This window comes from Charadrius vociferus, unplaced genomic scaffold (genome assembly GCF_000708025.1).
Source record: "Charadrius vociferus isolate BGI_N301 unplaced genomic scaffold, ASM70802v2 scaffold162, whole genome shotgun sequence".
Lineage (NCBI taxonomy): Eukaryota > Metazoa > Chordata > Aves > Charadriiformes > Charadriidae > Charadrius > Charadrius vociferus.
In genome coordinates, this window is record NW_009647236.1 from 2,342,756 (window position 1) to 2,360,597 (window position 17,842).

The 17,842-nt window shown below is 46.7% G+C and overlaps 1 protein-coding gene across 1 annotated transcript in view; it reads left to right on the forward strand.

Moving 5' to 3' along the window:
• The first annotated feature begins 463 nt into the window (after nucleotides 1-463).
• The window catches only part of IGSF11 (immunoglobulin superfamily, member 11), a 145,601-nt gene continuing 128,222 nt past the window's right edge, over nucleotides 464-17,842 (forward strand). Inside the window, exons 1-2 of the mRNA XM_009879953.1 lie at nucleotides 464-499; nucleotides 782-896. Coding sequence (XP_009878255.1) covers nucleotides 464-499; nucleotides 782-896 — 151 coding nt within the window. The remainder of the gene's footprint in view (nucleotides 500-781; nucleotides 897-17,842) is intronic.

Sequence of the window (17,842 nt, forward strand, 5' to 3'; positions counted from 1 at the left end):
CAGCTGGTGGTATGCTAGATTCCTCTACTTCAGATTCAGAATGATTGTTGGGCTCTTGCTAAATTATTTAACAAATAAAGAACAAAAAAACATTTTAAACATGTAGCCTCACATTACTGCATCCTTCTGTAAATATGTTGCCGCCCCTCCTAGAGGAAGCACTAATAGTCTTTAATTTCTGTGGCTGGTCCCACCCACACACTCTGCCCACGAGCCCAGGAACTCCATTTAAACTCCGGCCCACGCCTTCTGACCTATGCAGTGGGTGAACCTGTGCCTGATCATTGCTTACTGACTGCATTTCTTAGGGGGACTCGAAGTGCATGTTGTATGCTCCCCAGGCCAGTGGAGGCAGGAGTTTGGGGGTTCACTGGTATGGGGGTTCCCAGTTGCACCTGCGTCGCCTGAAGCAGGGTACCGGGGCCACGCCGGAGTGGGGGCCCGACCTGTGCCCTCCCCCTTAATGGGGAAGGCGGGTGTTATGCCTGGGGACCAGGAGGTACGGGGGTGGGCCTGGATGCTTCGTGGGGGGAGAAGGCTGTAGGCCGCAGCCCTCAGAGAGCCTGGGGGGGCAGGAGGCCGCGATAGGGCGCCTGGGGGCAGCGCTGGACGCGGCCAGAGAGAGCGAGCCCCGGGGCTGGGTGTGAGCGGGGGGACAGGACTCCGGTCGCGGGGCCGCCACCGCCCGCCCTCACCAGCCCCCGACTCTCCATGGCAGGGCAAGGTTGCGCTTCTCCTTCCCCCGGCGCCGGCCTCTTCTGCCGCTCGTCGCTCGCCGTAGGCGGGAGAGGCGGCGGAAGACGCCGGAGCCGTTGCCGGGGAAACCACCGCCCCCTGCCTCGGTAGGCGGTGCCGCCGGGGTCACGTGGGCAGCGAGTGCCGCGCGGCCATCATGGGTGAGGGCGGAAGAGCCGGGTGGGGGGTGAAGGGATTGCCACGGGCTGAGGGGGGGCCCGGCCCCGGCGCCGGCCCTCGTCCTGGTCCTGGCCCTGGCCCCGGCCCTGACCCCGACCCCGACCCCGGTCACAGTCCTCGTTCTGGCCCTGGCCCTCACCCACGTCCTAGTCCTGACCCTGGTCCTGGTTCTGGTGGCCGCCCCCTGGCTTGCGTTATTCTTTCCCCTGCAGCAGTTAGAGAGGTCTCTCGGTGCGTGTCAGCAGCCAGGCAGCCCTTTGTGGGGGCCTCCAGCTGCCTGTGACCTGCTGGAAGCGAGGGGTCCCTTGGCAGAGGGCAGGGTGTGGGGGTCGCCTATAGCCCAACCTGCCCCCAGCCTTTTGTTTTGCAGGGAGCTGAGTCGCTTCACTGTGAATTCCAGTGTCCTTTCTGCCTTACCACGCTCCTATAAAGGATGCAAGAAAGCCCAGGGGAGCCATTTGCTCTTGTTGGCCCTGTTAGTAAGTACCATGGTAGTGAGGAGGCCCGGAGAAGGCCAGAGACAAGCTGTACATGGAGGGTCAGATGGAAAAGGGCACGTCAAATAGCTTGTAAAGGGAAGCAGGGAAGCAAGAGGTAGGGTAGTAGAGCACTGAGAAAAATATCTACACGTGCATTTGTGTGAAAGGTACTTTGTCCTGTCCTCAGACTTACACAGATCCTGACGGTGTGCTGTGTAATGATCTTCGTCAGAAAAGGCAAATAAACAGATTGCCAGTTTCCCCCAAAGAGGAGATGAAAGGAACAAAGATAAAAGCTGAGCTGGGTTACCACAGTAACCAGCTTCTGAAATACTCTGGTCCATGCTCCAGTGTGACAAGAGCTGGGATTGAAACATGAGTGGCTGAAAGTGCCATGGGGCTTGATGGGGGGTGAGAGGGGGGGAGATACAGGACTTCAAAACTCACACTAAACTAACAGATGTCACTTCCATTCAGAGCAGCTCAGCTTGTGTGTGTTTTTCAGGATATGCTGTTGACCTTTTAAGAGAAACAGCTTCCCCACTGCTGCAGTACTAGGTTCATGACAGTGTTGTCTGTATCCTCAGCCATGCTGACCGTTCAGATCATCTTGCACTGCAGCACTGCTGTTTGCACTCATGGGATGCCAGGTCATTACTCAAAGCCTCTGAGCCCATCTTGCCTCTCCTGCTTTCACATGTGACTGTGATGGCTGTGAACAGCATGGGACTGACGGCTTTCTGACTGTGGTTTGTTTTTGTTTGTCTGTGTTGACTTGGAAAGATCTTGAAAGATCCTGGGTAAAATCTGTAAAATTGTTGAAGGGTCTTAGGCAGTTGGTTGGGTGGACTCTCAGGGAGATTTCAGGATCTGACTTCTTCAACCTCCACTAATTATTCTGTCCTCCGGTGATGGGAGAGGGTACAGTATACTGCCTGGTGCTTGGGATCTACAGTCTTTGATTTGTGGATCCTGACATATTTCCTCTATGAGCTGTGGACCAATGGAGCAGGCTTAAGTTTGTAAGCAGAATATTCACTGGTGTCTCTTGTACTGCCCTTAGAAATACTTTGTTCTGCAGTGATCAGTGCATGTTTAAACTCACATTTGCAACCCTTGTAGCTGTGAAGAAGTTTTTGTTTGATGAGGTCTTGCTGCCAGTCAGTCTGGAAACTAAGACAGCAATGTCCAGAAACAGTTGAGGTGTGAGTTAGTAGATCTTCCCTGCTCTGCAGCTAGGTATTTCTGCAAAGCTGTAATGCTCACAAAGCTGGTTTATTGAGGGTCTGAAAGGAAAGCTGTAAACTGTTACATCCCTGTGATACTGCAGGGGGGCAGTGTTTGCTCTGGTAACTGCAGTTACAGTTTTACGTGAAGTAGGCATCTACTTTTAGTTGTGTATGTATGGGTAGTTGTGTACTGAGCCATCCCAGTGCTGTTTTCTGCACAGCATGACTCCCTGCAGAACTTCTCCCATGGGTTTCTCCTCTCCATCCTTTACTGGACAGGACTAAGCAGTTCTCAGCTGCCTACTGGCTTCAAATAGCATCCTGCTGCGGGTAAATCTCAAGCCCCATGTCTTCCTTTCATCTGTGCCTCATTGGTAAACAGCAGACCTCTCCATTTCCAACCCCACTGCCTACTGCAGGGATCTGGCTGCTGGGGCTGGAAAGCCAGGATTTTGTACAAGGAAGTAAGATGGATGACTCCATTAAATAAACATCACTGCTCTGTTTATTCTTTCAAAAGAACAGATTACAAAAAGCAGAAGATGCATTTAAAATGCATTAAAAATTCTGGGCAAAATAATGCCTTAAATACAATGCTCATGTAACATAAATCACATAGCTTTTTTCTATCCAGGCACATGGAAAGCAAAAACGTATTATTATATCATTATTTATATGGCACCATATGCTAAGTCTGGAACTTAAAGACTTTGAAATAAATAAGAAAACACCAGCTGCAGATCAGCAATACGCTCCTTTATTGGGAGTCACTGTGTAACTGTGGCTATCATTCCTGCTGTTAAGTTAAAACTTAAATAAATTGTCAGAGAAATAAGATAGCCATTAGAGATTCAGTGTCTGTCTCCTGGGGACACTTTTTCTAACAGCTGTAACAAAGATCTGCTGCTGGTTTTGTCCTGTCTGTGTAGTAACTCATTGCATTTGTCCCTGCAGTATCACAGTTGTTCAGTAGAGAAGGTTGAGCTGTTCACTATAAATAATGTTGGTTAACAATGCGGCCCCTTTTGGGTTAATAAATTACACTCAAACCACTCCTGAGCCTCTTTGATTGGTTTCTTGCAAGTCTGCAGTGAAGAGTTGGAACAAATCACTTTCCACAGTCTGTTCACTTTGAATATTTCTTCTTATTTTATTGAGCTGTAAATATTTATATATAATAGCCAAATCCTGAAAATGCCCATCTTAAACTCCTATCACCTCATCCGGTACTTGAAAATCATAATGAGATGTCTGAGATGAAACACATTGGAAAATTAAATATCATTGCTTAAAGGGGCAGAGAGCCCCAGTCAGCACCAGGCTGGGGAATTTGTTCCCTTCCTTCGTGCTGGAGCTGCTGTCAGGGCTCGGGCTTTCTCCCAGGCTGAGGTTGCTGGCCGGAGTGGTGAGCTCACCTGCTACAGTGATACCACAGCCCAGCCGATACCCGAGGACGTGGCCCTGTGCTTCCTTTCACGCTGCGGCTCTGAGACTCTCTGGTTTTGCACAGTTGCATCCAGATGTAGTTAAGGCCTTCCTGAGGTCTGGAGAGCAAAGAGCAGCTTTGCGGCATGGAGCAATGATCAAAAACACAGGCTGCAAGGAACAGGCTGGGGTCCTTGGAGAGACATCTCTGCTCATCCATGTGCTGACCTGTGACTCTGGGTGGGTCGCGGGGTTGCCCCGCATGTCGGTTCCTCACATGTACGGTGGGGTGATTGCTCTGCCCTCCATCCAGAGGAGCTTTGAGGAAGTAACTGCATTACAGGCTGAGAGGAGAGCAAGTGTAAGTGTGACAGAACAAATGCAGAGAAAGCTGGCTCCTGCATGAGGTAGAGCAGGCTGAGATGTGAGGGGTAGAGGGGCGGGCTGGGGCAGCTGACTTGCACCCAGCCTGCTTCTACACCAGCAGCCTTTGATGTGGACCCGCTTCCGACTGCGACGTTGAGCAGGAGACTGCACCCAGGTCTCTGCTTCGGTACAGGCGGCTCTGAGTGTTTGTGTGCGGAGACCAAGCCAGAGCATGCTGGTCAACCCAGCTCTTCCCCCAGTACCGCCTCTTGCCCGCATTTCCCAGCAGAGAGCAGCAGAGCCCCGTAGCTGTTCGCAGGGGCTCCGAGTGCATCCTCCAAGACCTTCTTGCGGTGCTCGGCTCCGCAAAACGCGGCAGTAAACCTTCGCTGCGCTCGCAGGCACATGTCAGACCTGTCAAGAGCATTGGCGTGGGCGAACAGAAAACACGTGCTCGCAATCCCGAAGATTCAGTGCTTTCCTGAAAACCAAGGTGTTTGCAGAAATCAGGGAGACCTTTCTTGAGGGGATGCTCTCCAGGTTGTCTTTGTGCTCAGTGCCAAAAGGGAGTGCCTCAAGTATGGCATCAGAAAATGGGGAGATACCCATAGCAAGTTAAGCAAAGCTCTTTCACAGATGACTGGCATGGACTAGGTAACCCCTTGAGGTATCCTTCGGCCCCTTCTTTGGCAATGCAGGAAAGAAACACGATGTTAGCTTCTGTGCTTGGAAATACTTGCTTTGGGAACCTTTTTAGCCTACTTCAGATTTAACCCTTTCTATTAAAAATAAAGTTTCAGCTGTCTCTTTCTTGTTTGCTCATTTTATAATGTTACCACAAATGTTACTGGCGGTAAGGATGAATGAAAAATGTGAGATACTGCTTCTTTGCCAAGGTGTCAAAACTAATTAAACTGTGTCTAATTTAGACAACATTCTTCAAAGAAGCAAGGCTTTTTCCCCTTTCTGGAAACTTACCTGCTGTTCCCTGGGAGTTGAAATAAGCCAAATTTGGGATTATACTGGAAGCTGCTTGGAGGCATTAACTGGGGCAGCTTCTGTCTTTCTTTAATTCTAATTTCTGAAACTACTATGGTTTTATACATTCTCTTGGGAAATAATCACAGGCCTTCTGAGAGACCCAGTCCTTGTGAAAGGGCATCAGTCTGGTCTCACCATCACATGGCGTGAGAGGGAGGGGATGCTCTGTTCTGACTGAAGTCCACAGAGAACCTTCATCACATCCGCTCCACATCAGCTATGAAATCCTCGAAGGAAAGAAGAGTCCAGGCATGATGTTCACCTGAGGGAGTGGTGCCTGGGAACCACTGGATGCTGGGGATAAGGACAGCAGCTGGGTAGTGGGAAGACCACAGGTTTGCCTCTTCATCCACCCTGCAAACACTGCATTATTGCTCTGCGTCCCTCTGCTGTGAACCCATCTTTTGCCATGGGACAGAGAGGCAGGCACGGTACGGGACAGGCTTTTGGAACTCAAATGTACCACGCAGTGACAGCAAGACTCTGGATAGCCCTGTCAGTAGGTCCCTCTTGAAGAGGCTGTAATCCACAGGCAGTTCTGAGTGGCTTTCTGCATTCCTCAAAGCCTTGTGGCCGGAGTGCCCCCTCCATCCTGGCTTCCCCACACCCCCTCATTTGGCCTGTATGCCAAGCTAATTTAAAATGTGATGCAAACCACCTCAGCCCTGGGGTCACTGAGCTGGTCTCCACAGCCTCCTGCCACTCACCCTAGGTAGGATCTGTCCTTCTTTATTGATGCAAATGATGCTTCGTCTCTGAATCGTAGCTGTACATGGGAAAGGTGCAATTAGCTGCTGCAAGGAGCCGGGCTTGTCTGCCTTGCCTTGTTTAACAGAGGCTTTAATTAAAGACCCCCTGATGCTAGAAAGCCACATTAATTATTCATCTGAAAACATTTACATAGAGTCCCCCGTTTCCCTTCTTCAATAAATTATCAACTTCACGTCTCCATAATTCATCGAAATGACTAAAAATATATTGTCTCAGCCTCCATCACCTCCCTCCTCGCTCTGGCTTTGTCTGTTCCAACTGCGACAGGTTCAGTATCTTAATGTGAAGGTCTCCTACTGCTCCCAAGTAAAAAGAGGGGACGGAGGAAAAGAGGGAGGTGGAGAGGGAAAGATTTGTCCCTGCACAGGAGTCATGCAGATAGCAGTAATTTATCTCTTTTTCTTTCCCACACAACTGGCATGGTCCTGAGGTTTGAAGAAGCTCATTGACTATTTCTAATGAGGAAAAATCCACTGAGAGGAGGAGAAAAGACATTTCCAGGGGCAAAAGAGGCCTGGGTTTAGGCAATTTCTATACTCAGCTGCAGATATCCTGTGTGACCCAGAGCCCAGCAGTTCATCTCCCTGGATCACCTCCATACCTCACCTGTAGACCAGACCAACAATTCCCTATTTGCCTGGTAGAGGGATGCTGCTTTACTAATTATAAGCTGTTCCAACATAGCTGTTTTAAAGAGAGGAAAAAAAAAAAACCAAAAAAAAAAAACAACACACAGGCAAGCTTAGGCAGAGGGAGAAGTTCTGCAGCAATTCACAACAAAGATGTCACTGCAGGCACAACTAAGGGAAAATTCACTGCAAATAGTTTTCTCCAACACATTTCACTTTGTGATAAAGTGAACTGTCACAGGAGAGAGGGAAAAAAAAGTCCTCTGAGGGCTTGTTTACATGGGGAGTTAAGACAAATTAGTGTGAGGTGTGAGTTAATGCACAGAAGTCGAAGTCCGTTAAACCTCTGGGGGGGTGCTCTGATACAGAAGGAAAATGGCCTCAGTTCACCATGGTGACAATTAAACAAAGGCAAAGTAAGGTCATTTTATCCCTGAATGTCCATGCAGGGCTTACCATGCTTTAATTCATGTGTGTTCATTTCACATCTTTGGTTAATTTACCTTAACTTTCATGAATGTCCTAACCTGCAGGGCTTGGACAAGTGTGCGTCCCACCTAACTTGGAATAACTACTGTTCTCTGCAGAACCAGGAGCAGTCTGGTGCCTACAGACGTCAGACACTTCCCTGGGCACAGAGGGAGCCAGTGGCTAGGAAGGGGTGATCTAATACGGTAGGCGGAAGGGGGCAGGATGGACACTGACAAGTTTCTTGATATGTGATCAAACAGAGCATTAGAGAATGAACCAGGAAAGGAGAGCACTGACTCCAGAGGAGTTTGCCCACTGACCTTTAAAGACATGGGTTCAGTGTCTTCAGAAGGAAATAAAAATGTTTTTGTGTCTGAACCTGAGTGCATACAGGGTCTGGTCTAAGACTAAAAATGGGGTTGAACTGATTACAAAGAGAGCGATACACTTATCCAAAGCATTACTCTGTCAACATATGTCTTTTTTTTCCCCTTGCCTTGCCCTTGTGGCTGTTTTAGGTGGACTGTCTTGGCTCAGCAGTGAATAACATGGTGGCAAAATCTTCACCTGGCCATGAGCATGTGCCTAAATCTTGGGCACTGCTCTCTTGGAGCTGAGAGACTAGAAACTCTTCCCACATTCAATTCCTGGGAGACAATCCACTGAGGTCTTTTTGAAAATGAAGATGCTAGCTCTGATTCAAGCTTTTTCTCACAAGTAGCTGGAGGCTGGGATGGCATAGGAGGGAAGAACACACATATTCTGCCCTTCACCAAAGATGTGTTCCTGAAAGGTGTGATGGTTAACAAGTTAGCAAATAACAACACAGTATTCCCTGTGAAATCAACATAATGGGGAGGAACGTGTGTGGGGACATATGTAATACACCAATTTAAATACACTGGAGCAGTATCTCGGGCACAGGGGACAGAGAAGGAGAAATAGGATTGTCAGCTGGAGAAGATGCTGGCTTTTCAGAGACTGACTTTTGGAAATGGGACGCTGGTTGGAAGATCTCATCTGCTTCACCATGAATGGCATGGAGTAGTACGCTATAATTTTTAAGCCCCAAACCAGTGCTTGAATTAGGAGTAGATTTTAGCTTTGTGTGCTGTTAGCTCTGGGATTAACCTCTTCCCTTTTCTTTGGAGACTGGAGGTACCATTTCATAGGATCTGCTGGAAAAGAATACCAATAGAGGTCATTCTGCTACTCAGGATATCTCTAGAGGATGCTAGGTAGCACTGAACTCAGAGCTTTCTAGCCTTCAAATGTAGTCAGATACTTAGGATTACATTTACTAAGATATAAATACCATCTATTGCTTACCAATTAAATTACAGTTCAGACTATGTTATTAAGGGATCTGAATTAACATTCTTCTGGATGCGAGAAAAACATCTTTTCAGGCATTAGGAAAAAGCTCCCATCCTTCTCTTCCGTCTTAGCAGATTGGATTAAAATTTTCCACAGTGAAGTTTTTTAGCACTTTATACTGTCTATGGAGACCACTTAAAAATTATCTGGGCTGTGGCTTCCATCCAGATGTACGTAAGCATCAGTCTTTAGATACCTCACTCACAGTCCGGTGTTTACTGTTAAATTTGTATTGCCCTTAACATGCTTTGTAGAGTAATAATTGGTGTTGTGTCTCCTGGGGAATAGGACAATATGTAATTGGCTTAAACAGAAGGAAGATCTGGTTAGACATTAAGAAGCCTTTACTAATGGTACAGTAATAAAGCACAGGAATAAATGGCTGGGGGCCTTCTGCCTGTAGAGAAGTTTGGATGAACACACTGAAATGATCTTGTCTTCTCCCAGAAGAAAAGCAGAAATGGTTCTTTGAGGTTTCTTTCAACTTTATTTTCTATGATTCTGCATATGCCCACAAAGTTTTCTTGCCAAAAGTGGCAATAGCAGCATTTTCATTGCCACTGCATTGTCATTGAAAATGCTACCCCATCAGTGCTCCAAAGGAAGAACAGGCTGAAATAACAGAATGCCAATGAGAGCATCCTCTCTTTCCAAGCTGGCAGGAACAAGCCATTTTGGAAGGTGATGTACATCTCCCATAACCCATGCTCCAGCTTCCTTGGTTGAGCCAAATTGTCTTCCCGGGTTGTCAAACAGGAGAAGTGTTACCACTGTAATTAGAAACATTAAAGCAATCAAAATGAGCATACAAGCATAATTAAGGCGCTATTGGTTTATGTCCCCTGCAGGCATTCTTTTAGGATAAATGACTTTTTGGTTTAATTTAAGCCTCTTCCAAAGCATCGCTGAAACTAAGGGGGAAAGGAATTTCTATCCATATATTTGCCAGTAAAACTACTTAGTTTTCAGTCTCATAACCCAGTTTACACTTTTAAAGTTTCTCCACGCTGACAAAATCTAAAGGGTATTGCTGAATAAAGAGTGTAATTTTAAAAGAATAAGTTGGATATGGACAGCAAGAATCAAAGAGGAGCAAAAGATTGTTCCCTGGCTCTGGATCAAGCCCTTCATAAAAGAGGAATCAGCTCTGCTGTGCCAGTGTTGGACGTGAAGTTATGGAAGTGCCTTTTTTCCCTGTGAAGGAAACGTACACAGAATAATTAACAAGGCTGGAAGAGTGTTTTCCAATCTGGGTGGGTGGAAAAAGAGAAGACAAAGATCAGAAACATCTAGTGAGTATTGGGGAACTGCAACTCTTCTGCCCCTCTGTAAGACTGGATGCCCTGGTTGCGGCAGGGATGGGGTTAATTTCCCCAGGAGCCGGCAGGGGGCGGGTATTCCATCCCACGTGAGCCATGCCCGGGCTATAAGAGGCGCTGCCGGGGCGAGGAGAGCAGTTGCCACTTGGGAGTGGGCTGTGGTGGTGTGGGTCCAGTTGGTGCACTTTGCTGGTGTGCTTCACGGTGGTACTGTAATTGTGTTTTCATCTTTCTTTTGCTGTTCTGTTAAATTGCATTGTTTTAACCCATGAGTTTTGCCCTGCCGATTTCTTTTTCCACAGCTGTAGGAGTTGCGTGAGCAGCTGCGTGGTTCTTTGCTGCTGGCTGAGGCCAAACCATGACACTGGAGTAGGGTTGCACTATGGAAGAGGCTGAACCCCACTCATAGAGCTGTCTGGGTTAAGCCTTGGAGAAGTAGATGTTCAGCTCTGACTTTGAGGTTGAGCTGTCTGCAGAAAGTAGCCACAGCCTGCCTGCCTTGGGAAAGATGGACTCAGCGCTGCGTGTGCATGTGTGTGTGAGGTGGTATGGGTGGTGACAAAGAAGCACACTTGCCACCCATTAGAAGAGTGCTGCTTCTTGGCTCCTCGTTCTGCCAGAGGAATACTTCTGCTTGTGAACCTTGTAGTTGTGATGGCCAATTAAACTCAAGAAAAGATGGTGAGTTAGCCATAGGTCAAGGCAGGATTGCCATACAGTGGGTTGGCAAAGAGAGGCTATATTTATTCACACACAAAAAATGTTTGTATCTTCTGATCTGGCTGCCTTCAGTTCACAGGAAGGTTGAATGACTGGACAAATGGCAGATGACTTTATTTGAGGTTGATGTTAACCTACCCACTAGTGGGAGGTCATGGTGTCTGCTGAGTATTCCTAGCAGTCTGGGAAGATGCCTCAGGTTTGACCATCTCTACAGGGATTTGAGGCTACAATAACTTCTCAGAAGTGTCTTCCTCATGGCCAGTCTTCCCTGTTTTATTGAACGTAAGGTCCTTGATTTATCCTCTGATGAGATCCCACACAAATACTCAGTCTGACTGGTATAGGCGAGAAACACAGGGAGCTAGCTAATGGTGGTGCGGATGAGAGGACATGGCCACTTCCTTTGAGGACCTGCCTTTCCAGCAGGGTCAACAAGATCTCCTGTTAGCACTGTAGGGTCACTGGTCCACTCATGGCTATCTCAGACTCAGCTGTTTGCCCATGAGCCAGAGGAGTAACAGCTCCACAGTTGGCATCTCCTGTTGCTGAGGCCCTGACTCGGCTGCTGTGAACTGCAGACTAAATTCATTACAGGTATTCCTTCACTCAAGCATGGGAAGCAACAGGTACAGGTGGGTACTGCTGCAGCTTCCTGGTCCTAGCACTGCCCTCACAGGTGAAAAGTTCCATCCATCAGCATCTGAAGAAAAGTGCCACCTGTCAGGATCTGAATGTTCCCATGCTATATAGCTGAGAAGAGGTGGGCAGCCTAAGCCATGGAGGTAGATAACAGATAATGACTCTGAGTTTTCTTTATAGTTCTTCATGCTAAAAATGAGTCATGGTAAGAATCAATGGGTGTACTGTTCCCCTCCAAAACTGAATCAGGAAGAGGTTCAGGGATGCAGGGGTAATTTTTTCGGCTCAGAGTCAAGCACGCGCATGAAGGTAAGAACTGTGAAGATCACGAGTACCTTTCCTCTCTCTAGCTCTGGCTTGGATCTGCAGCCTTAGAGTGACTGAAGCGAGGAGCTCCCTTATCCCAAAACCTTGCCCTGTTAGCGAGGCTGCCGCCTCCTCCAGTTGCCTGGCTTAGGACTGCTGCAGTTCCTGTCCAGGGAAGGAAGCACAGGAGAACACTTACGCTGGGGGATCTCTCGCAGCACTTCTGCAGAGGGGTGCAAACACCACTCCTCTACCTCACTTCTTCTGATCTTGTCCCCTGTCTCCATTGAGTGTTGCCACATCTGTACAGATGCCACAGATGTGCCATCTGTACAGAACAGACTGATGTCTCTTACCCTTGCCCTACACCCTCTGTGGAGGCAAGGGGCTGGCAACTGGCTGCGACAGACGTGCAAAAGGACAAGGTGAACGTCACAGGCAGCACCAAGAAAATCCATCCAAAACCCTGCTCCATATGGGGAAGCACAGTTCCAGCTGTTCGGCCTTCGGAATAAGCTGGCTCTGAAGCTGCTGCTACCCTGGCTTTAATGCTAGGCAAGCACTGAACCATCAGAGCTGGTGAATAGGGGGGAAGCAGCGGGGGTAGCAGCGTCATGCTGGTACAAGGAATCTCGTGATGCCATTGCTCCCCATGATTATGCTGTTAACAGCCAAGCAGGGTGGAGTTTAATGAGCAAAGGTAGATGAGAAAAGGAAAACAACTGAGACAAATGATGTTTAAATGTGATGGCTCATTAAACAAAAGCACTCTACTATGTTTCTTTCCTTGGTAGCGACAAAAGGGACAATGGCCATAAGTAAGAGGCAACCCACTGACAACAGGAAGGATTTATAGAAAGTAACACACTTAATTTAGCAGCTCCAGCACCAATGAGCAGAGATATTTTGCATCAAGTAACTCAAATGAAGAGTTTTGCAATGTTTTTGCATGAGGCAGAGAGCTCTTTTCAGCCCAAATCCTAGGAGCTCCTCACTGCCTGAATACTGAGGACCAGTCTTGCTTTCCTGCACATCTAAACTCCTGCTGTCTCCAGAAGTCAGTGCAGGGTAGGCTGCAGGTATCATACTAATGCATCCACCATCATGTTTGGTCTGGGTTACCGATGCTTGCTTGGGGGTCTTTGGTCCTGACTAGATCCTGTAGTTTTTACTGAACTGTAGGCCTTAACAGACTTTGAGAAGTTATCCTAATCAATCCTCCAAAAGGCAGGAGCAGCTACACTGCTGTTCTTCCTGCCAGCTGTATAACCTGTGCTCAAAGCATCTGAGCTGTAGAGGCTCTGCACCCCCCAAACTGAGCAACTATTCCAGTGTTTCATTGTCATTGTCCACCTTGTCAGTATATTGTCCTATCCAGCCAGGATATGGAGTACAGATTATTTCCTCCCTCTTTGAGGAAGCCTTAGTATCGATTTTGTAGTAGACCGTCTTTCAGCTTTCCAACAACATGCGAGAAAAGATCTCCATAATGTTCATCTGTCTTACAAGGCAAATCGCTACTTTGCATTTGTATAAATCATGAAACTGGGTGTGATCTTCTGCCTGAAAAAAAAAGATGCCATCTATCATATTGAAGTTTATATTGTGTTATTTACGAGAATGGTAAAGGCAATAGTCTTCAGACATAAAATACCTGATCCCCTAGGAGCTTCCGGCAGTAAGCTCCTGAGCTGAGAAGGTGGCCCTGCAATCCAGCAAGAGTGGAGGCTGGGGTCCTGGACTTCTTTGTCAATTCAGAATTTGTCAGGAATGAGAAGGACTTGAGTACAGGATTACTTCCGATGTTAGGACATCTTGAGCGGCAAAAGAATAATATCTTTACTGCTCTCTTCTTGTTTCCTGCATCGGCAACCTAGCCTTATCAGGAATACATTGTCCAAGACTGGAAAATTTAGCCACTTAGCTGTTGTAGAAAGTATGCTGCTAGCTCTCTCCATAAGAAAAAAGTCTTAGGAGCAGATGCAGAGATATCAAACTCAAGCACCCTATTCTTTGGCCTTTTTGAAGGTCAGGCACCAAGGAACTAATCTGGATTCAAGGAATCATGCTGAAATGGTGGTGTACAACAGCAGTGGTACGGGTTCTTTTATCAGCTATGTTCTGCACGTTGACTGCACTGACATCGTAAACCACAGCAAAACAAATAACTTTGTTCTAACTGCCGCAACAGGTCTTCTGTCTCCCAAACATCATTTGACCCAAGAGGGATTGAAGAGACTTGAAAGCAGCCTTCATCAACACCCTATCTTTTCCAAGCGAGGAGCTTGCAGCACTGGAACTTCCTATTCACAAAGCTCATGGGAAGACAGCCAGCAAAATACAGCATCCATATGGAAAGTGCTTTTTTGTTAAGAGATGGCAACTCTGTGGACAGGAGAAATACTACCAAGACAATTTATCTACAGTGAGGAGTTTAAACATCTGGTTCTCACTTCCATACCACTGTACCTCCTGTTTAGTGGATGTCAAAATGTTGCAGTTGAGCAACATCTCATTTTGTGCATACAAATCAATGGTCTGATTGATTGCCCTCAGGCTGATTTTTGTTCAAAATTGCTGAAGCCCCATTACCTGGATGACATGAGTCAAAGGAATTAAAGTCTCACTGATTATGATGTTATAAAGCAACCTGAGTCTGCAAAAGAATAACCTACATATTTGATGTCAGGGCACGCTGTGTTTGCAATTGACACTTTGAAGGCAGATACCTAATATTAGTCAGAGCAACCTACAAGAAAAAAAAGGACACAGCGGCCAGCATGCAGTGACTGAAGCATGTTTCTCCTTGGCCTCTGGCAGTGAATGAATTTCCAAAACTTCTTACTGACAGCAGGGTTTAGCTCCCACTCCATTGCTTAAATGTGGGTGTGTGGAAAGCTATGACATTGCAGTCAGCAGAAGTCCAGTCAATGCAGGCGGTGCAGTTTGGAGATCTATGCTGCTCTTGCTGAAGTAGTAGACACAGTTGGTCGGCTGAATGGCTCTCCAGACTCTGCAGCCTGCATTCACTCATTTTTTGTTGACTGTAAGCAGACATTTGGCCCCTAGTTCAAATGTAGGTACCTACAGTCCAGACACCTACATCTCACACTGGCTGTAAATGCACGCAGTTTAACTCAGTCCTGAGCTGCAAACCTCACCTTGGTGTGCATCTTGTCAGTCAATAACTTGTCAGTCAATATCTTGTCAGTCAATAGCAAGCTCCTGTAAAAAGCTGTTGCCAAAGCATAATCTCCAATTGCTTGGAAACATCAGCTTTGTATTTAAGACCAGTCCCTCCACTTCGTTTCATGCCACGAGGGTGTAAAAAGTATCTGGAAACGGCGTCCTGAGCTGGAATGTCTCCTGAATGGTGTGTTCACAAAACATTCAGTACCAGAAGTCAAGAATATGTAAATATGTATTTCTCTCAAACCTTTCACCCACCTTGCCTATATTATAAATAACTTCTCCTGGTTTTACTCTGATGGATTTCCTAGAGCTTTCTTAATTCTTTCCAAGTGGCCTCTTTCCAGTGTCACATCTATCGATGACCACATTTTCTTCCTGTATCTGTTGAAAGCAGTAACCACTGTAACTGTTCTGAAACACCTCTCGATGGACGGACCCAGGGGGCTTCTGATGACAAACAACAATTTGATGCTCGGTCATGTTATACTGACATGTAAACCCACCGAGGATGACCGGAACAAATGGGACCTGACTATCTTCATAAATTTCCTCGAGTGCCTGGTGGGAGGCAGAACATGCTCTTGCCAACGACCTCGGAGACTGCAGTATAAAAATAACCTAAAGCATTTAAAAAGCAACAAGAGGGGAAGGATGCATTTTATGTCAATTCAGTCAAAAAGTCCTCAGAATTAGTTGCCTGAAGTGTTTGGGAAAGCTGACAGAGTATAATAGCACAGAGACTATTTTCTTGCTTCTCAGCAAAGACAGCATTAATCGTCTGGGCTTAATATAGCCTTCCACATGCCAACTGGGTGCAAAATTATGGCTGGTATTAGAAAACCACTTACCATGTGGACAGGCTTAAAGTGCAATAAGCTGTGGGATGTGGATGCAGATGGAGTATGCCTAAGGACGTATACAGTGACCTTGAGAATTGTATGCTGCGTCTCTGGAGACATAGTGCCTCTTCATTATGGACCCTGACAGAGATGGAGCTGTTCATCAGTGGTGGGACAAGGAAGGACTTGGATTTGGAGTCAGACTTGAATTGTGTGATCCAGGTATATCTAGAGATGTCTGAGCACAAGAGATTTACTGGAATCGGTTCTATACACCATTATAATATCATATACATAGACCAGTATACATCAGGATTGTGCCAGGGCGAGAATCCACAGCTCTGGGTGTTTGCAGGAATGTCATGTACAGAAAAAAAAACACAGACCTGTAAGAATACTCCATCCTCTTCTATACCCAGGTTGGTTTGGTCAGTGTACCTTCTGCCAAATAGCTACGCTTATTTTGATAGGGAGCAGATACACGGCTAGGTATGGCATCTGAGGTTTCGTCTTACCGCCTGAAGAGTGCAGAGCATGACAAATAAGGCCAAACCACTTAACGCCCTGTATTGTAACATCTGCACACCACAGCTTAGAGATTGTTGTTGTAGCATTGCTACCTAATAAAGTGGACTCAATCGTTCAATGCTTATGTAATACTCTTTTTTCTGTACATGAATTGTGCCTCAATCCTGTTTTTCGCCCAGTAGATTTTCTCCAAAGTTATTAATAAACAGTTTTGACTAGTAAGTTGCAGGTTTTGCAGTGAATTCTTTGTCATTCTGTTTGTAGTTGGCCGCCTTGGTTATGTAGTGATCTCTCTCTCTGATCTCTGATGAGAAGATTAGTGTTAAGAGCATGATAATAAATGTACTGTTGGTGAAGTCTTTTGGACAAATGCAAATCTTTGCTAAAATTAGAAGACATTCAGCCTAGCATTTCTGTGGTTATCCAGATACTGACATACAACGACATCACACAGAGTGAGTCAAGCAGAAGGCTGATTCATGGATCAGGATTTTTGATAATTAACCAACACTAGTATTTAGGTAATTATGTCTGTACAGGATGTTATGACATGTCTATCCTACATGTATTGACAGTTACCAAGACAGCTTCTTTTTATTACTAAAATATACCTTTTCTGTCTTAAAACATCATGACAATTGGGGGAATTTCTCTTACTACTGAGCCACATGTCACCTTGGTGAAAGTGACAGGGCTCAACTTGTGTGAATGAATGCTGAACTGGAAGCACAAAGGAGTCTGCCCATGGCTGCTCATCTGACTGCTGGAAGGATGAAGGGTTTAGCAGCAGGGCTGGGATTGAGAGAAGTGACTAAAAAGAAGGGAAAGTGAGAACATCCCAGGCATTTCTAGCGGTCATCTTCTTGTGTTAGTGGCCAAATACTGCGAGATCACTGAGTGCCCTTTCTCTTGTTTCGACTCAGTGCCTCTGCACTGAGTGCCACCAAGACCTGCTAAGCTGAAGGGCCGATCCAAGTCTCACCTTCTAGCTGGGAAGGGGGCCCTGAGGAGATGGCTGGATACCATGCCACCATTTGGCTATTGCAACTATCAGGAGGTATGAGCATCCTTTACCACTGTTCACACTCTTGTGCAAACCCCTTTCCTGGCCACAGTCAGGAAGGGGAAAAGTGACTTCACAAAAAGCAGCTGCTATGCACTTAACATCTTATGTTGTCATCACCGGCTGTGTTGGTTCTTAGTTATATTGGGAATCTGCTTTCCTCCCCAGCCTGATGCTGGGGAGCATAGCTGTGCTCTTCAGCTCTAGGCCACCATTTGGGCTGTGAATGGAGGGCCAACCCTGTCTCTGGAGCACAGACGTGCATCGGTCTCTGACCCTCTCACTGCAAATCTTCCAACAAACTCTGTCCCATGTTCAGATCTGTGGAGAAGTGGCCTTAATTGCCTGCTAGACCTCTAATGCATGCCTCACAAAAACTACTGGACTCTATCTGAAGGGCTAAATAACATGGTGCAAGGTGCTTGCCGTCAGGCTGGAGTGTTGTAGCCATGCTGGTGTTCATCAGAACCCTGCCAGCTCAAGGCCACTCACTGTGCTCCTTCCACTGGAAGATTCCTCACCATTCCTGC